The 14574-nt window shown below is 34.5% G+C and overlaps 2 protein-coding genes across 2 annotated transcripts; one reads left to right on the forward strand and one right to left on the reverse strand.

The window, feature by feature from the left end:
• Positions 1–737: 737 nt before the first annotated feature.
• Positions 738–10544, reverse strand: LOC142525156 (structural maintenance of chromosomes protein 2-1-like). The gene is made up of 21 exons (XM_075629333.1): positions 10099–10544; positions 8658–9338; positions 8443–8586; positions 7989–8279; positions 7730–7915; positions 7458–7622; positions 7322–7381; positions 7037–7099; positions 6436–6527; positions 6229–6325; positions 5382–5498; positions 5015–5233; positions 3652–3792; positions 3400–3567; positions 3142–3326; positions 2886–2979; positions 2735–2823; positions 2355–2580; positions 1902–1976; positions 1559–1691; positions 738–1003 (listed from the first exon to the last, which is right to left on the reverse strand). Exons 1-20 carry the CDS (start codon positions 10414–10416, stop codon positions 1572–1574), a joined length of 3531 nt encoding a protein of 1176 aa, XP_075485448.1. The 5' UTR covers positions 10417–10544; the 3' UTR covers positions 738–1003; positions 1559–1571.
• Positions 10545–11771: 1227 nt separating this feature from the next.
• Positions 11772–12748, forward strand: LOC142524529 (peroxisomal membrane protein 11-4). Its single transcript, XM_075628556.1, has one exon. The coding sequence runs from the start codon at positions 11962–11964 to the stop codon at positions 12634–12636; it is 675 nt and encodes a 224-aa protein (XP_075484671.1). The 5' UTR covers positions 11772–11961; the 3' UTR covers positions 12637–12748.
• Positions 12749–14574: the final 1826 nt, after the last annotated feature.

Here is a 14574-nt window from a genome sequence, read left to right on the forward strand (position 1 = left end):
AACTTATATATTTTTCAATTTTGGTATTTTTTTTCACCCAAATGTTAAAGAAGCCAACAATATTCAGTCCATATCTGCAATATTTGATATCATATCGTTATTTTTCAATGTCATATCATCATTTTCTGATATCACGTCAATAATTTTGTAGAAAATGACCAAAAATAAAAAAATTGTGGAAATTAACTGACTAAATCTGTGGATTGACTACAACATGATCAAAACAAAATTATACTAGTTAAAAGGACGAAAAATAATATTCTAAAAAAAAATTTGTCTCACTTACCCTTTATATATGTCAAGATCCAATTGTTTTGATATTCTTGTGCTAATTTTTTTATGTTCAAAAAATTCGATTAGTGTTTTTGAAGTTCTTAAAAATCATAAAACTTAATTTATTAAAATATGATTTTTAATTTATTCAGTGTAAAATAGTGATTTCACGAGTTAATTGAAAATTTGATTAAATAAAATAGTGTTTGTTTAATTTACTAAATTTATTTTTTATTATTTAATTAAAAATAAAATGGTGATTTTACTAAATTATCAAAAAATTATTAATTAGAAATTAAATAAAAAGTATTTTGTTAATTGGTGCATCTAATTCTTAATAAATAATCTCGAACCATAAACCCTCAGTTCCTGTCCCAGTTCTTTTAGTTTTGGAATTACAATCCTTTGGAACCAAAGGAACCTGGCTCGGTCTAGGTATTCAACAATAAACAAACAAATAAATGTTGCATGACATTTTTATGGTTCTTCCAAAGCGATTCAAATCTACTGCCGGGATTACAAATCAAGAAAGCATAAACCAAAAAAGTACAGAAGTAGAAACGCATGAAGCTCATATAAAATTACTTACATTAAAGGGAGTTGGAGTCTTCAGCAAAAAAAACAAAAATTGAATACATCTTACACAACACATACGAAATGACTAAGATTGAAATCAGAGAGCCTACCCATGGCCATCAGATTGTTGTGGAAATATATGAAAGGACGAGGGCTGCAAGAAAATAAGAAAAATTAAAGCATAATGAAGAGAAATTCATTAAGCTACATATCTAACGAAAGTAGTATGTGATTCAAAGTTGAGGGATAAACAGCTTCCAGATAGACGGGCATATTGCATGATATCCCAATTATTCCATTGGCGTTTCTATAAATTTGACTACCCTTAATTTCTGTTATAAAGTATCTATGTAGCTGGTTTCGAAGTAAACTCACTAGCATCTTGGCCACAGTATTGCATCAAGACATGTTAGAATGACCACACTGAAAAGCAAGAACTTAGAAAGATTTAGGGTCATGTGAACTCTCTTCATTGCAAGGTGTAGGAGGGTGTAGCACCGTTTACATTGACTGGACCGAGTGTCACAAAAAAAGTGCACGAGAAATCAAAAAGAAATCATGGAAACTGAATTTTTGCTTCTAATAATGACATTATCAAAACTTAACTGCTCGTGATGCCAATGACCAATTTCAGCCAATCTAAGATTTATGGTAGGTTTGATATACTCAGCGCTATTCTGTGAAATACATCAGGAAATATAATCCTTACCAGATAGCTGGAATCACTTGCTTTGTTTATTTGTCACAGTTCTCTGTACAGTAGATACACCATCTACGAATTTTGTCCGGAAAAGAACATTGGCATTATTAAACATGCCTTCCTTTAATGACACCACAATAAACTGCGAGATAATCAAGGTCAACATGAAATATGATCAGATATGGTAGCAATGTGCATTAACAAAATGGTATTGATATTTTTAGCATCTTGAACGATTTTTTATCCTGTCAAGGAAAATTTCTTCTTGTTTTTACGTTGGATTGCCACTTTTATTTATTTTGGGTGCAAATTTCTGCAGTAGGGGAAGAACAAAAGAAGGAAAAGGACCAACTTGAGAGTGTGGAAAGTGAGTTTTGATCATCCTTCCAATGTTCTGAGTGTGACTTAGATCAAGAGCTGCATCAACCTGATGCATGTATGAGAAGTTAGTTTTCAAATTGAATTTGAATATATTCGAACTTGCAAAAAGTTTCAGAACACAACCAAATTATTTCATTTTCACAGTAATAATGTGATACGTGCATTGGCTTAACAAAAGATCAGGGGAAACTTTATGGAGAAATTGTTAAATCACGATAACTGAAAAAAATAAAATATCAAATTGGCCATCCTGATATGTATTCTCCTTCAATGATTTTATCGTCATACGTACACTCTCCTTCAATGATTTTATAGGAATGTGTAATTCCTTTAAGGAAAATAATTTTAACACATTTCTAAAGGTATTTCAATCGTTCTTAACTCAGACATCTTGATGCATACGAGCATTTCAGTTTTCACATACCTCATCCAGTATATAGAGTGGAGCTGGTTTAAAAAGAAGCAAGGCCAAAATTAAAGAGAGAGCAAGAAGAGATCGCTGCCCTCCACTAAGTTCAGACAAGGACTGTTTCCAGACACCCCCAAAAGCAACCCGAACCTCCAAACCATTGAGGAAGCTGCATCCTTCAGGTGGTTCGAGCTTCGACATTGAGCCAGGCAGCAGAGTAGAAAATATAGATCCAAAATCTCTGGATAATTTGAGCACTAGATAAGCATTTTGCTCACAAATATGGCCATTATTTCAAGAAATGGTAATAAAGCACCGTCATAGTAACTTCAATACTACTTCAGAAACCATGACAAATATCGTAAGCAAGCTTCAATTTTATGACCCAAACTTACTTGTTTACTTTAACCCAAGTGACTTTGAGCATTTCCTTCTTCTTTTCATCAAGCTCTTCAATTACCATTTTGATTTTTGACTTGTCATTCTACAGAAAGATTATTATAAGTAACAACCATCTGATATAAACAAGTTTTCAATATTACCAACCTCGATAATATTCTTTTTAGAAATCAAGTCATTGTACTCATCTTCAGCTTTTTCAAACATGGCCATGACCTTCTTGTTCACCCTTTTCTCTAGGCTACAACAAAAAAGGAGAAGACGATGAAAATTCTGGGCTATTGCTTTTGCTATTTAATATGAACATTAAATCTGAAGTTCAACATCCAGCCTAATATACAAATAAACGATTATCTTGTATTCTTGCTCGATCTTTTTTCTATTTATCTCGCTCAGGTCTTACCCTGATTGTTCAGATTGCAGTTTTTGAAATTGTTCCCCAGCCTTATGAGGATCACGGGACGCAAAGTCATAATCTGATCCAGCTCTCCCAAATAGTTGTTTCTCAGTTGCGATCCAAGAATGCTTCTCTATCAATTTCTCAACCTTCAAAGAACAATCTTTCTGATCCATCTCCATGCGTTTCACCTACATTTATTAAAAATAAATGTAAGAAAATCGGGATCGGCCTCAAAAGAGTAATTGGCTTCCATTAAGTTACCTCATTATCCATTCTTTTCCTCTCTAAGTTTGCCTCGCTAATTTTATTTTGGATTCCTTGCTGCTCCTTGACAATACTAGTAATCTGTGAATCACATTCTTTGAGTTTTCTGCGGGCCAAATTGAGCTCAGATTGTGCCTCATCGTGATTCTTTTTTAATAAAGTAACCTGAAAGAACAAGGTAGAATGATAATTGTGCTGTCTTCTGATAAGAAACACTTCTTAGAGCATCAAATTCTTTTCTCTATGTACCTTGGTCTTCTGAGACTCCACAACCATAGTAAGATCATTCATCTGCTTCATTAAAGCAGCTAGTTGGTGCTCAAGTGATGTTCGTTCCTTATCAACAGCTTCCAATTCCATTACCAGTCTCTCCCTTTCACTCTCATGCCCCTAAGGAATATTGTCAAGGACATCACATGTAGTCATTAATTTCCCTTATTTGATGAAGGGTGAAGTAACAGAATGCTCCAACATATGCTGTTCAATGCCTAATCAAAGCGGTTACCTTCCTTGAGCCACCAAGTGAGATGATGCATCAAAGGTCAAGATGCTTGTAAGAAGATAGCTATAATGTCTTATGTCATTATTAGGGAACAAACTTATGATATAAAGAAACATATTCGACTCATTTTTCATTGTTAACAGTTTATCGAAGGAGTATGACTTGAGATAGCAATTTTACATATTATGTTAAGGAAGACATACATATAGTTTTAAGCAATGTTATAAAAATCTGCCTAGGTAGCTGGCAGCTGACCGCCTAGGCGTTTGCTGGCAGCCGACCGCCTCGAAAAAGGTCTAGTTGGGCCAGCCTACGTGGTCCTCGTCTTTTATTTATTTTTTTGTTTTCTTTTTTAAAGGTTTTTGTTCTTTTAATTTAAATTAAAAATTCAATTAAAACAATGAATGGTAATTTTTTATAGGCTTTAAACCAAAACACAACAAGAAATGTGATTTGTTGATTGACCCTAAGACATCAAACTTCATATTCGTCTACGATCTAGAGTGAGAAAACTTCATGAGTATGATTTTGCATTGAAAAATAGAAAGATCGTAATGATGATATTGAGTTAATTTAAACAATGATTTAATATTCTAACATAAAAACTTCTTCTTATTGTTATATTAGTCATATTCTCTCAACATATGTCAAATAATGATTTAATATCCAAAAATTTTAAAAATAAAAATAATTTAAAGATATTAATATATAATATTACTAAATATTATAAAAATTAATTCAAAAAAACCGCCTAAGCGGTAGGTAGCTGTCCGCATACCGCCTATCGTTTTTTAGAACAGTGATCTTAAGTAGTAAAAATTTCTTATTAAAACATTTTAGCTGATATATAAGTCAAAAAATTAGTTCACATTGGCTAGCATTTACTTTCTAAGATGTTCTAGACATTTCTGGAACTCTGTCTTCATGACTAGTGGGATTCCATAAGTTCCCAGAAAATTGGCAACTCTAAGTGTTTTTCTACAAATTGTGGCCAGTGGAGATGTGAGGCTTCAAATTTCATAGTTCTAAATGAAACAAAGATCATTTTATAGTCACTGCTTTCTGCAGAAGATTAAACTTAAAAGATGCTAGAATGTACAGAATACCTACCTTGAGATCCTTTGAAGCTGATTGCATATGACTTCTAGTTTCCTTTATCGTTTTCTCCAAATCCTTAAGTCTGGTTTCCCTGTTTCCAGCATGATCATGAATTGACTTCTCCAAGTAAGAAACTTTGGATAGGCAATCTTCATAGAGAAGCTTCTTTTCCTCCAAGGCACATTTAGCATCTCTAAGCTCCTTGTCAATCTTCTTCACCAACTCACTCAACTATGCATCATCAAGGAAACAGAGAGATAGAGATGAAAATTCAGTAGTAGAGAATACTGGATGAAAGTGCTTGCTGATTTAAAAATGAAGAATAGCAAAACAAAACACTTGAGTTTAGATGCATTAAGTACACACAAAAAAAGACAACCTTATGATGCTCATTTTGCTCAAGCCTGTTCTGGGAGAGAGAGAGGTCGAGTGACTTGAGTTCCAGCTGTGACTTAAGGTCTTTGAACTTTCTTTGAAGGGGAAGAAGATCAGCAATCTGATGCCAAAACATGGAAGAATTATTATCTTCATAAGATCAATAAGGAATGTAGATTTAGGTTTACTTCTGTAGTCTCATCTCACTGATTACAGGATTTCACATTGAAGTAACAATACTATATGCCTTGCCCAAATTCTAGCGGTGGGAAAAAATTCCGAATTTTTGATACAGTATGGTATCGATACCCGAAATTTTCAGTTCGGTAATATTATGTAATTTGAATTTTTTGGGTATATAAGATATCGTACCGAAATCTCGTATACCGCAACATTTCGGTATAAAAAATTTTAATACAGTAATTTTGGGTACGATATACAGTATGCGTTTTTTGGTACGGTATGATATACCACCCCTACCAAATTCCTAGAAAATTAGCTTGTGTAGTTACACAGTAGGAGATAGAAAATCAGACACTGTATATAGTCACTATATACCTCCAATTTCTGTTATCAATTTTATTCATATGTCGTTTGTTAGACAAACAAAAACCATGACTAGTGAATAAGCCTAAATTCGAAATAAATTATTTAAACCATTTCTTTAGTGTACGTACAGCTCTAAAGTCTAAACAAGGATACAATGCTGAGATTGTTGTTACACTTGCAACAAAGAAAGCATAACATAGATAAATGAACCAACTCTTGCAGTCCAAAAGTGTAAAAGTAGAGGACCACAAACATAATTTTGCATCATCAAAAACTTAAAGGTAGAGAATAGGAACATAAACCTTAGCATCAATTTCTGATAGACGGTTTTGATGAAAAGAAAGCTTCAATTCAGCCTCTGCCAAAGCATGAAGCTGCCTCAATAGATCACCTCCACCTCTGACATTATAAGCTAGAATATTAGAATGATGTGATATTTCACCATTTCTAGGGTTAGTTGGATGAATTAATTGGAAATTAAAACCAAAACCTATGGATAATTCTCTTACTTGCGGCTACCACCAGTTAGAAGTCCACTGGGCTGGAAAATGTCACCTTCAAGCGTTACGCTAGGTGTTCCAGTTTCTCTATTGAAGGCAACCTATAAAATATCAAATTATTAGAATAAGGAAGAGTAAAACAAAATTCTAGAACTGCAGCTGCAATATAAAGCTTGCAAATGGGTATGAGATGGTTGTCACAGACCATCACAAAAGCAAAAACAAAAGCCGAAAACTTTTTAATCATTATTTCGTGAAGGTTAAACTATGTTTGCCATTTCCAGAAGTATCAATGCTGCCCAAACTAAAGTCAACAGGGTGGCAATACATAAACAAGTGTCTACATGAGCACAATAATTATGTTATCCTCCAGCTACGCATGCAGCAACCAGATGGCTCAAGAGGGGGGGTCTCATTTTCTCATTTCATCATGGTTCCAAAGCCAAAAAATAGTGCATCAATATACATTTGTTAGATCAAATTATTTAGCTGCAAGGAAACTATTACCGAAACGGAAGGATCAAAGGAGTACAGCAACATATAGGGCATATATCAAATGAAGTTCATCAGCACATCACTAGCATAAAAACATGTTACTAGGTGAGCTTACCTCTCTTGCTGCATCAATTGTTTTGCAAACAAAGGTTGACCCAAATACATATTCCATTGCACTCTGCATTGCACTTATATCTCTTAGAAGGGGACAGATTATAATGCTAAAAACATTTTTTTTCTTAAAAAGGTGGAACTGTGAAAGTGAATTTGATATGTATGTCAACGACAAGTGCTTTACAATAATCACACTAACTATTAAATCATGATGAAGAACATATGACCAAAGTGATTGCATAAAGTGAAAAACGAAGTAGAAAGCAAATGTCATCTGAAAACATACTTGCAGGGCTTTGTCATATCCGACCAGAGAAAGAGCCACTTCAGCATTGCCTTTGCCAACCTGAAGAAGGAAAGAGACATTATATTCAAGGAGCTAGATAAATTAAGCCAACGACAGAGATGGCAGAGCTGCACACCAATCTAGCAGCAGCATTTTGAACTCTCTGTGGGACAGGATGGTTTTGAATCTTGTTTAATGGAATGATTGTCACCCTCCTTCGCAGACCACCTTTTTGTAGAAGCTGTTTTCCAGTGTTTTCTGTGTCAACAACAACATTAAATAACTTCCCACCAGCAGCAACCTGCGGGAAATATTATCAGATAACACCAAAGAGCATTCATATTACTACATATCATGCAAAAGGAAAAGTGGCAAATAACTTAGTGCAGTAAATGTCAATTAACGAACCTCTAAGGCAACCATTGCAGAGCTATCTTTAACTTTAATTAGCTTTGCAACAACACCTTTCACCCTTGACCTATCGAAATTTTTTTCTGGATCACTGTAAGTGAAGTCAACATTTGCCAATTGTGAGGAGATTATTCGTACTTCATCTTTGAGTTTCTGCACCATCTCTAACTCAGTTCCATGGTCCTAACACAAGTTTAAGTCAAGATGCAGGTACTTTAAAGATAGAACAATTAGATACAATCAAGGAAAGACATACCTTTTGCAGTGTTTCCATCTGGCTGTCTTCATATGCAAGAGCTTCTAAAGCTTCTTTAACTTTTTCAACATCTTTTCTCTTGATATTGAGCTCCTTCTCTACAGCAACAGCAGCTTCACGTGTTGACGTTAATTTAGTATTTTTCTCCTTAAGTTCTTTTTCACAATGAATTATTTTTGTTTGCAATTGCTTCAGATCTGTTTCTGCCCTTCCAACAGCTATCTTGGCATCTCCAAGTTGATCTTCGAGGCACTTCTCTTCATTTCCGCTGCTCTTACCTGCTATAACACCCTGAGTGATACATTAAATAATGTCAAAGAGATTATTCTGCTCTTACCTGCTATAGTACCCTGAGTAATACAGTAACTAATGTCAAAAAGATTATTTGCCAAGTGCTAAATTGCTACATATATTCTTAGTGGGATATTAATTCAGAGGGTATTAAATTGTTTACTTGATGCTCCTTCTCATGCTCATCTAAACTTTTTGAAAGCTCTTGAACTCTTCTCTTAAGATCTGAAGCACCGTCTTCAGCATTTTTCACAGCAGTAACCATCTCTTGTGTCGATTTTCTTAATTCTTCAATACCCCTCTCAAGCTGGAAATAATAGACAATATGACCAAATGTAATAGAACACAAACTAAACTATTTAACAGAGCGAACTTTACCTTGGCCACATTCTCTTTCTCAGTCATAATATTGTCCTCTTGATTTTTAAGCACGGAAGTCTCCTTCACCAGATCCCGAGAAAGGGAATCAACTTTATCTGATAACATTTTTATTTCCCCTCCCATGCTTGCTTCTTTTTCAGCACTCAGTTCTGATATCTTCTTCTCCATGTCCTTTGTCTCCTCCTGCATCTTCGTAACAGTATCGTCAATTTCAGAAATCTTATTTCTTATTTCTTGAACGCGTTGAACTGCATTGTCTCTAATCTCTTCTGCTCGCACATATTCATAAGCAATGCAAAATCTTTTAAGTCGATCCAACTCTGCATTTCCATTAGCCCATTGCATGTACTGCATCCTTTCTTTTCTCAACTTTTCCATAGCTGGGAGTATTTCCTGGTCAAGAAGCTTGTCGATCTCATCTACCTTGCTCTGTTTCTTTTCAAGTGTTTTGAGAGCAGCTTCTTTCTTTGTCTCATACATTCTTGTTCCAGCAGCCTCTTCAAGCATCGACAATATTTCTGGAGGTTTCATATTCAGCACTTTAGTAATACGCCCTTGCATTATAAGAAAATGTGGATTGTTCACGTTCAGCTGCACCGAGTGGAAAAGATTCTGAACTCGACTCGGCTGAGCTAGGTGCCCATTGATCAAATATTTGTTCCTTCCACCAACTACAATCTATAATAAAATAATGTAAGAGAATTATGTCAGTCCAATGGGTATTTTTAAGAAATCATTTTAGTATAAGAAAAAGGGAATAGGCTTCTTTGATTGCAGTACTGGAAGCGTTGTGACTGTCCGATTGTGTTGATTAGTTAGCTAAACAAACCATAGAGGTTTGTGCAGAACTTGAATGCTAGTAAGTAGTAAATCACAATTTCTTCCTCATGCAAATGAGTTGAATTTTTCTATCATGAATTCTTAAACCCTTCAAAGATAGAAGTCCAAAAAATCACCCAATTTTTGAGGCAATAGCGGTTTACATCACCATCATACTCTTTACCCAAAGGTGAAAAGAGCATTTAGGAACTACCGTGATGCATTTTGTCTAAAAATTTAAAGATTTAAAATAATTTTATAATGACTAAAATGGACTTCTATAACAGTAAAACATTTTTGTAAAACAAAAACGAATACGAAGTAGTTGGAGAGTCAAGCCGGCCCGAGGCGTGACAACTACAGTTGGAAAAAGGTACAAGAAAAAAATTCTGATAGGTCCAAGAATATGCAATGCTAATACCAATAAGCGGTGCGATTCAACAGACTATTCTCCTTTTCGGCCCATGAAATGACAAAAAACCAAAAATTGAAAAATATTTTATTAAAGTTGAGGTTTTTCTTCAAAAAAAAAAAAAACACATGCTTTTTATGACAAATTAAATGCTTGGACAAACAAATTTCAGCAAAAATAAGAACTCGTTAAATTAAAAAAAAATACCTGGCGGGTAACTGTGATTTCTGGACAATCCTCGTATCCAAGAGGGCTGCGACTACGATCAGAGTTCTCAAATACAACTGACACAGTAGCTTTAGTAATTCCAGCTTGGCCTTGCTTGTACACCAGCTCCTGCAAATTGGAAGCCCTAACCTGCTGCAAATTCGTGATTCCTAAAACAAAACAAATAGAATCGAGGATGTTCGATTTTCCCGACCCATTTAAACCCGTAATTGCGTTGAAGTAAGGATCAAAATCCGGGACCACAGTCCTGGTTGCGTAAGACTTGAATCCTTCCAAACAAACTTCCTTAACGTGCATTTTCTTCTACAGAGCTAGAATTGAGGAAATGAGAAAGTAGAAATTTGAATTTTTAGGGGTTTTGGAGATCAAAACCGATAGAATCGTAACCCTAAGTTTTTGGAATGTTTACTTTCTTGATTTTGGGAGGGAATAAGGTGACGCGGGAAAATGAAACCTTTTATGTTTTCAAATTATTGATGGGCTTTATTCAATATGGGCTTTTATTTAGATGGCCCAATTGTTGGTGGGAAAAGCCCGGATATTTTATCTTGGCCTTTTTTAAGTGATCTAGGTATCGAGGCTTTTTGCCCAATTAATCATCGTGATAGAAATCTTGATCGTGAGACAAATTAGTTCATTTAAATTATAATTTAAAAAAATATTATTTATCCAACAAGATTATCTAACCACGTCCCTCACGTGTTCTCCTTGCCAACATTTTCTCAGAGAGCACGTTGCTCATTATTTGTCCAATACAGTTTACCTCATTACCGTAATCGGAGACTATTGTGTTATTCCGTAAATTTTTTATATTATAAATCCAAGAGGTGTAACAAGACTTTTCCGATATTATCTTTTCGGGTTTATAAGATATTCTTTATTAGTTTTAAAATTTGATGTGAGATATTTGTACTTTTTTTATCTAATGTGCAATGAAAACTAACGGTTCGAGGTTTCATCATCGTAAAAATGAAAAAGTTAACAGAAATTCGATTGAATGAAGTGATGACTTATATTGAAACTATATAGGTTGTCCATCAACTGTGTCAACCTTTGTGCATATCAATAAGATGACTCTTACATATTGAATGTGATGAAATATATCAATTATATATCAATAAGTAATTTTCACCTTATTGATGGGCACAAAAATTAGCTCGATCGGCGGACAAGACACTAACTTTTAGTGAGAGAACAAATTATCTTTTAATTTTTTTATTAAATTAAAAGTTATTATATTTGTTCGCTCATTAAAAGTTCCAAACGTTTGTCAATCTGAATGTGCCTTTGTTAATAACTAGTATTCATGTGCATATATTATGCGCTGATAAATTAATTTTTTAGTTTACAATATTATTTTTATATTAAGCAAGTTTTTTTGTAAACATATTAAGAACTTTAAAGATGATTGTTTATAACATTTTAAAGAATTAATTAAAATAATTATTATTTTCGAAATTTATTGTGCTTTACTTTTTCTTAAAAAAAATTAGATTATGGTTTGTATATTTTTATTTAGTAGACATTTTGAAATATTATTTATTTTGAGAGAGATATATTTTAAAATATATATTATGCAACTGAAAAGGTCTACTTGTCCACAGCTCCACCTCCAAAACCAAAGGCTCATCCTTCATCTCTTTCCCCCAAGGAAACAAAAACAGAAGAAATAAAAAACAAACAATATTACTATGAAATATAAGGACAAAACAATACCATCCAACCATATAATTCCACAATTATCCCAAAAAAATACCCATAAATTTTGTGGCTGCCGACGTTTAAATTACACTTCAAAATCCCCCCCATCATGATTAACACAATCGAATTTCATCCTTGGCCATGAATGACACGGTAGATAAACTAGTGATCTTTCTTGCAAAAAGAGATGGAATCGACAAACTTGTTAAAACCTTCCAATATGTATCCAAACTAGCTCATTGGCATGCAGAAAGAACAAGTCCAGAGTTCGCTGGCAGAGCCAAGAAATGGGAAGTCTCCTCCGGGCTCAGCCGGAAGGCTTTCCGCAGCGGCAGGTTCCTCACTGGATTCAACGCCATCCGTCGCAGTCCAGGAGCCACCGTAACCTTCCGGCTACTCGCCATCCTCTCTAACGCTGGCGAAATGGTTTACTTCTTCTTCGACCATTTTCTCTGGCTATCAAGAATCGGAGTCCTCGACACAAAACTTGCTCCAAGGATGAGCTTTGTGTCGGCTTTCGGCGAGGCTTTCGGGTACATATTCTTCGTCGTGTCGGATTTTATACTGATCCGGAAGGGGATTATGGAAGAAAGGAGGCTTGTTAAAAGTGGGGAGGAAGGATCTGAACAGGAGAATATCAAGAAAATTAGGGTTGATCGGGTGATGAGATTGATGGCTGTGGCAGCAAATTTGGCAGATTTGGTTATTGCCATTGCTGATATTGAGCCCAATCCTTTCTGTAATCATGCAGTCACGTTAGGGATTAGTGGGTTGGTCTCTGCATGGGCTGGTTGGTATAGAAATTGGCCATCTTAGATATAATTAATGTAAATTAAAGTTTGTTGATGTATTGTTTAATTGGGCTCAGTGAAAAAATTATATATAAAAAAAGTTGTATAGAAATGCTATGTCAGCAATTTTTTGTTCATCCAAACACTCCATCAAAAATCAAATTAATTATGAAACAAACAAAAACAAACAAATATACGATCGCCCAGATTCCACGACTTTCTCAGTTATACCAAGACAAGTCTCTTCCAATGTACTTATGTTCTCACTCACACGCACCATATGAAATTTTATAGGTGGTCACCTATCACAGAATTACTCCAATTCAAGGACGCTTAACTTTGGAGTTCTTATGTGATGAGCTACCGAAAGAAGATTCACCTTCTTGATATGAGTAGTACCTATCAAATCTTTTAAATCTTCATCAACTGTATAGTCTCATATCTGAACAGTTTTAGAATATCTCTCATTCCGGTGTGAGATCGGTTCATTCATGTTCCCATCGCCCAGAAGCTTGTCAGGAGCCGCTCATTGTCCGAGCAACCTCATGACACCGACGATCACCCCTCGTCCTCTTCAGCCTCGGGCCTCACACATGTTACAAATTAATTCATGAGTTCCAATGTTGTTAATTTAAAAAATTTCCTTAATAATTGGCATGCAATCTTTGTTTTCAGATATCCTTCTATAAATCTTCGGTTTGGATTTTTCTGGTATCCGGATAATTCAGGTTGGGTACTCGATTTTTAAGTCGTAGTTCATGATATCCTAATCCAACTCGATTTTTGGACTACTGACTATGTCGGGTACCCGATTATTTAGGTTCGGGTATGGGTACCCCTTTATTCTCCTAAATGAAAAAGGCTTGGATAATTTGAGAGGGAAGTGGAGTTAAAACTTAAGAGACTTGCATTTGTGTTGCTGAATTGATGAAAACGGGCCTTGGACAAAATTGATTCGGGATTGGAAGAACGTTTCATGCTTGAATGACGTTGGGAAATAGTCAAGTCCACTAGTTTATTTATCTTCTTCATAGCCTTCATCGGATACTGGATCTGGTAATTCGGGTACAACAACCCATGTTTTCAACCAAGTAATACAAACCCGACTGAATACCCGATTAATGCTAAATATAACTACCAGTGTTCCGTGGCACGCATATTAATTTTTTTTTGTGTTCGATAATTTCGGTGTAAAAAATATGTATTATTTTATTAAGATATGTAGATTAATGATTAGATAAAATTTACTAATATAGTTTGAATTTTTAGATAAATTTGAGATAAGTTTGGGAAAAATTCATAAATGGTTAGAGAAAAGTACAAAAATTTAAAGTACACAAAAACTCATTTGAGACGGTCTCACCAGTCAATTTTGTGAGACAAATACATCCATGAAAAAATAATATTTTTATGCCAAAAATATTATTTTATTGTAAATATGGACATAGTTGACCCGTCTCACGAATAAATATATGTGAGATCATCTCACAAGAGACATACTCTTAATAATAAACTTACACCAATAAAGTTAGCTGATAAATATTATGAAGAATAAAACTGTAAAAATAACTTTGTTGTCACATTGACATACCGAAGTTAGTTAGTATGACGTGTTAAGTTTAATAATATAATATAGATTATTATTATATTTAGTCAATTAATTATAACAAGGAGATAATCTTTCACAATATCTATGTTAATCTCTAGCAAATATAGTCCCGAAATCCAGGTTACGTTTAGAATAACTCAAAGGACCTTGGGAGACCATACAAAGACAACATGAGATGCAATGCCCCGTGCGTTAGAAGTACTCGAGAATGCTCAAGTTATCCAAGTGTTAGGATCAGTGCAACAATTTAAAAGAGGGTGAATAATCTAATGTTGTTTTTTTGCAAGATTTTTAAATCAATAAATTGATTTAGGATTTAGCAACCGAATGTACTTTTCTTGGCCTAAATCGATA

The sequence above is a fragment of the Primulina tabacum genome, chromosome 14 (genome assembly GCF_025594145.1).
Source record: "Primulina tabacum isolate GXHZ01 chromosome 14, ASM2559414v2, whole genome shotgun sequence".
Classification (NCBI taxonomy): Eukaryota; Viridiplantae; Streptophyta; class Magnoliopsida; order Lamiales; family Gesneriaceae; genus Primulina; species Primulina tabacum.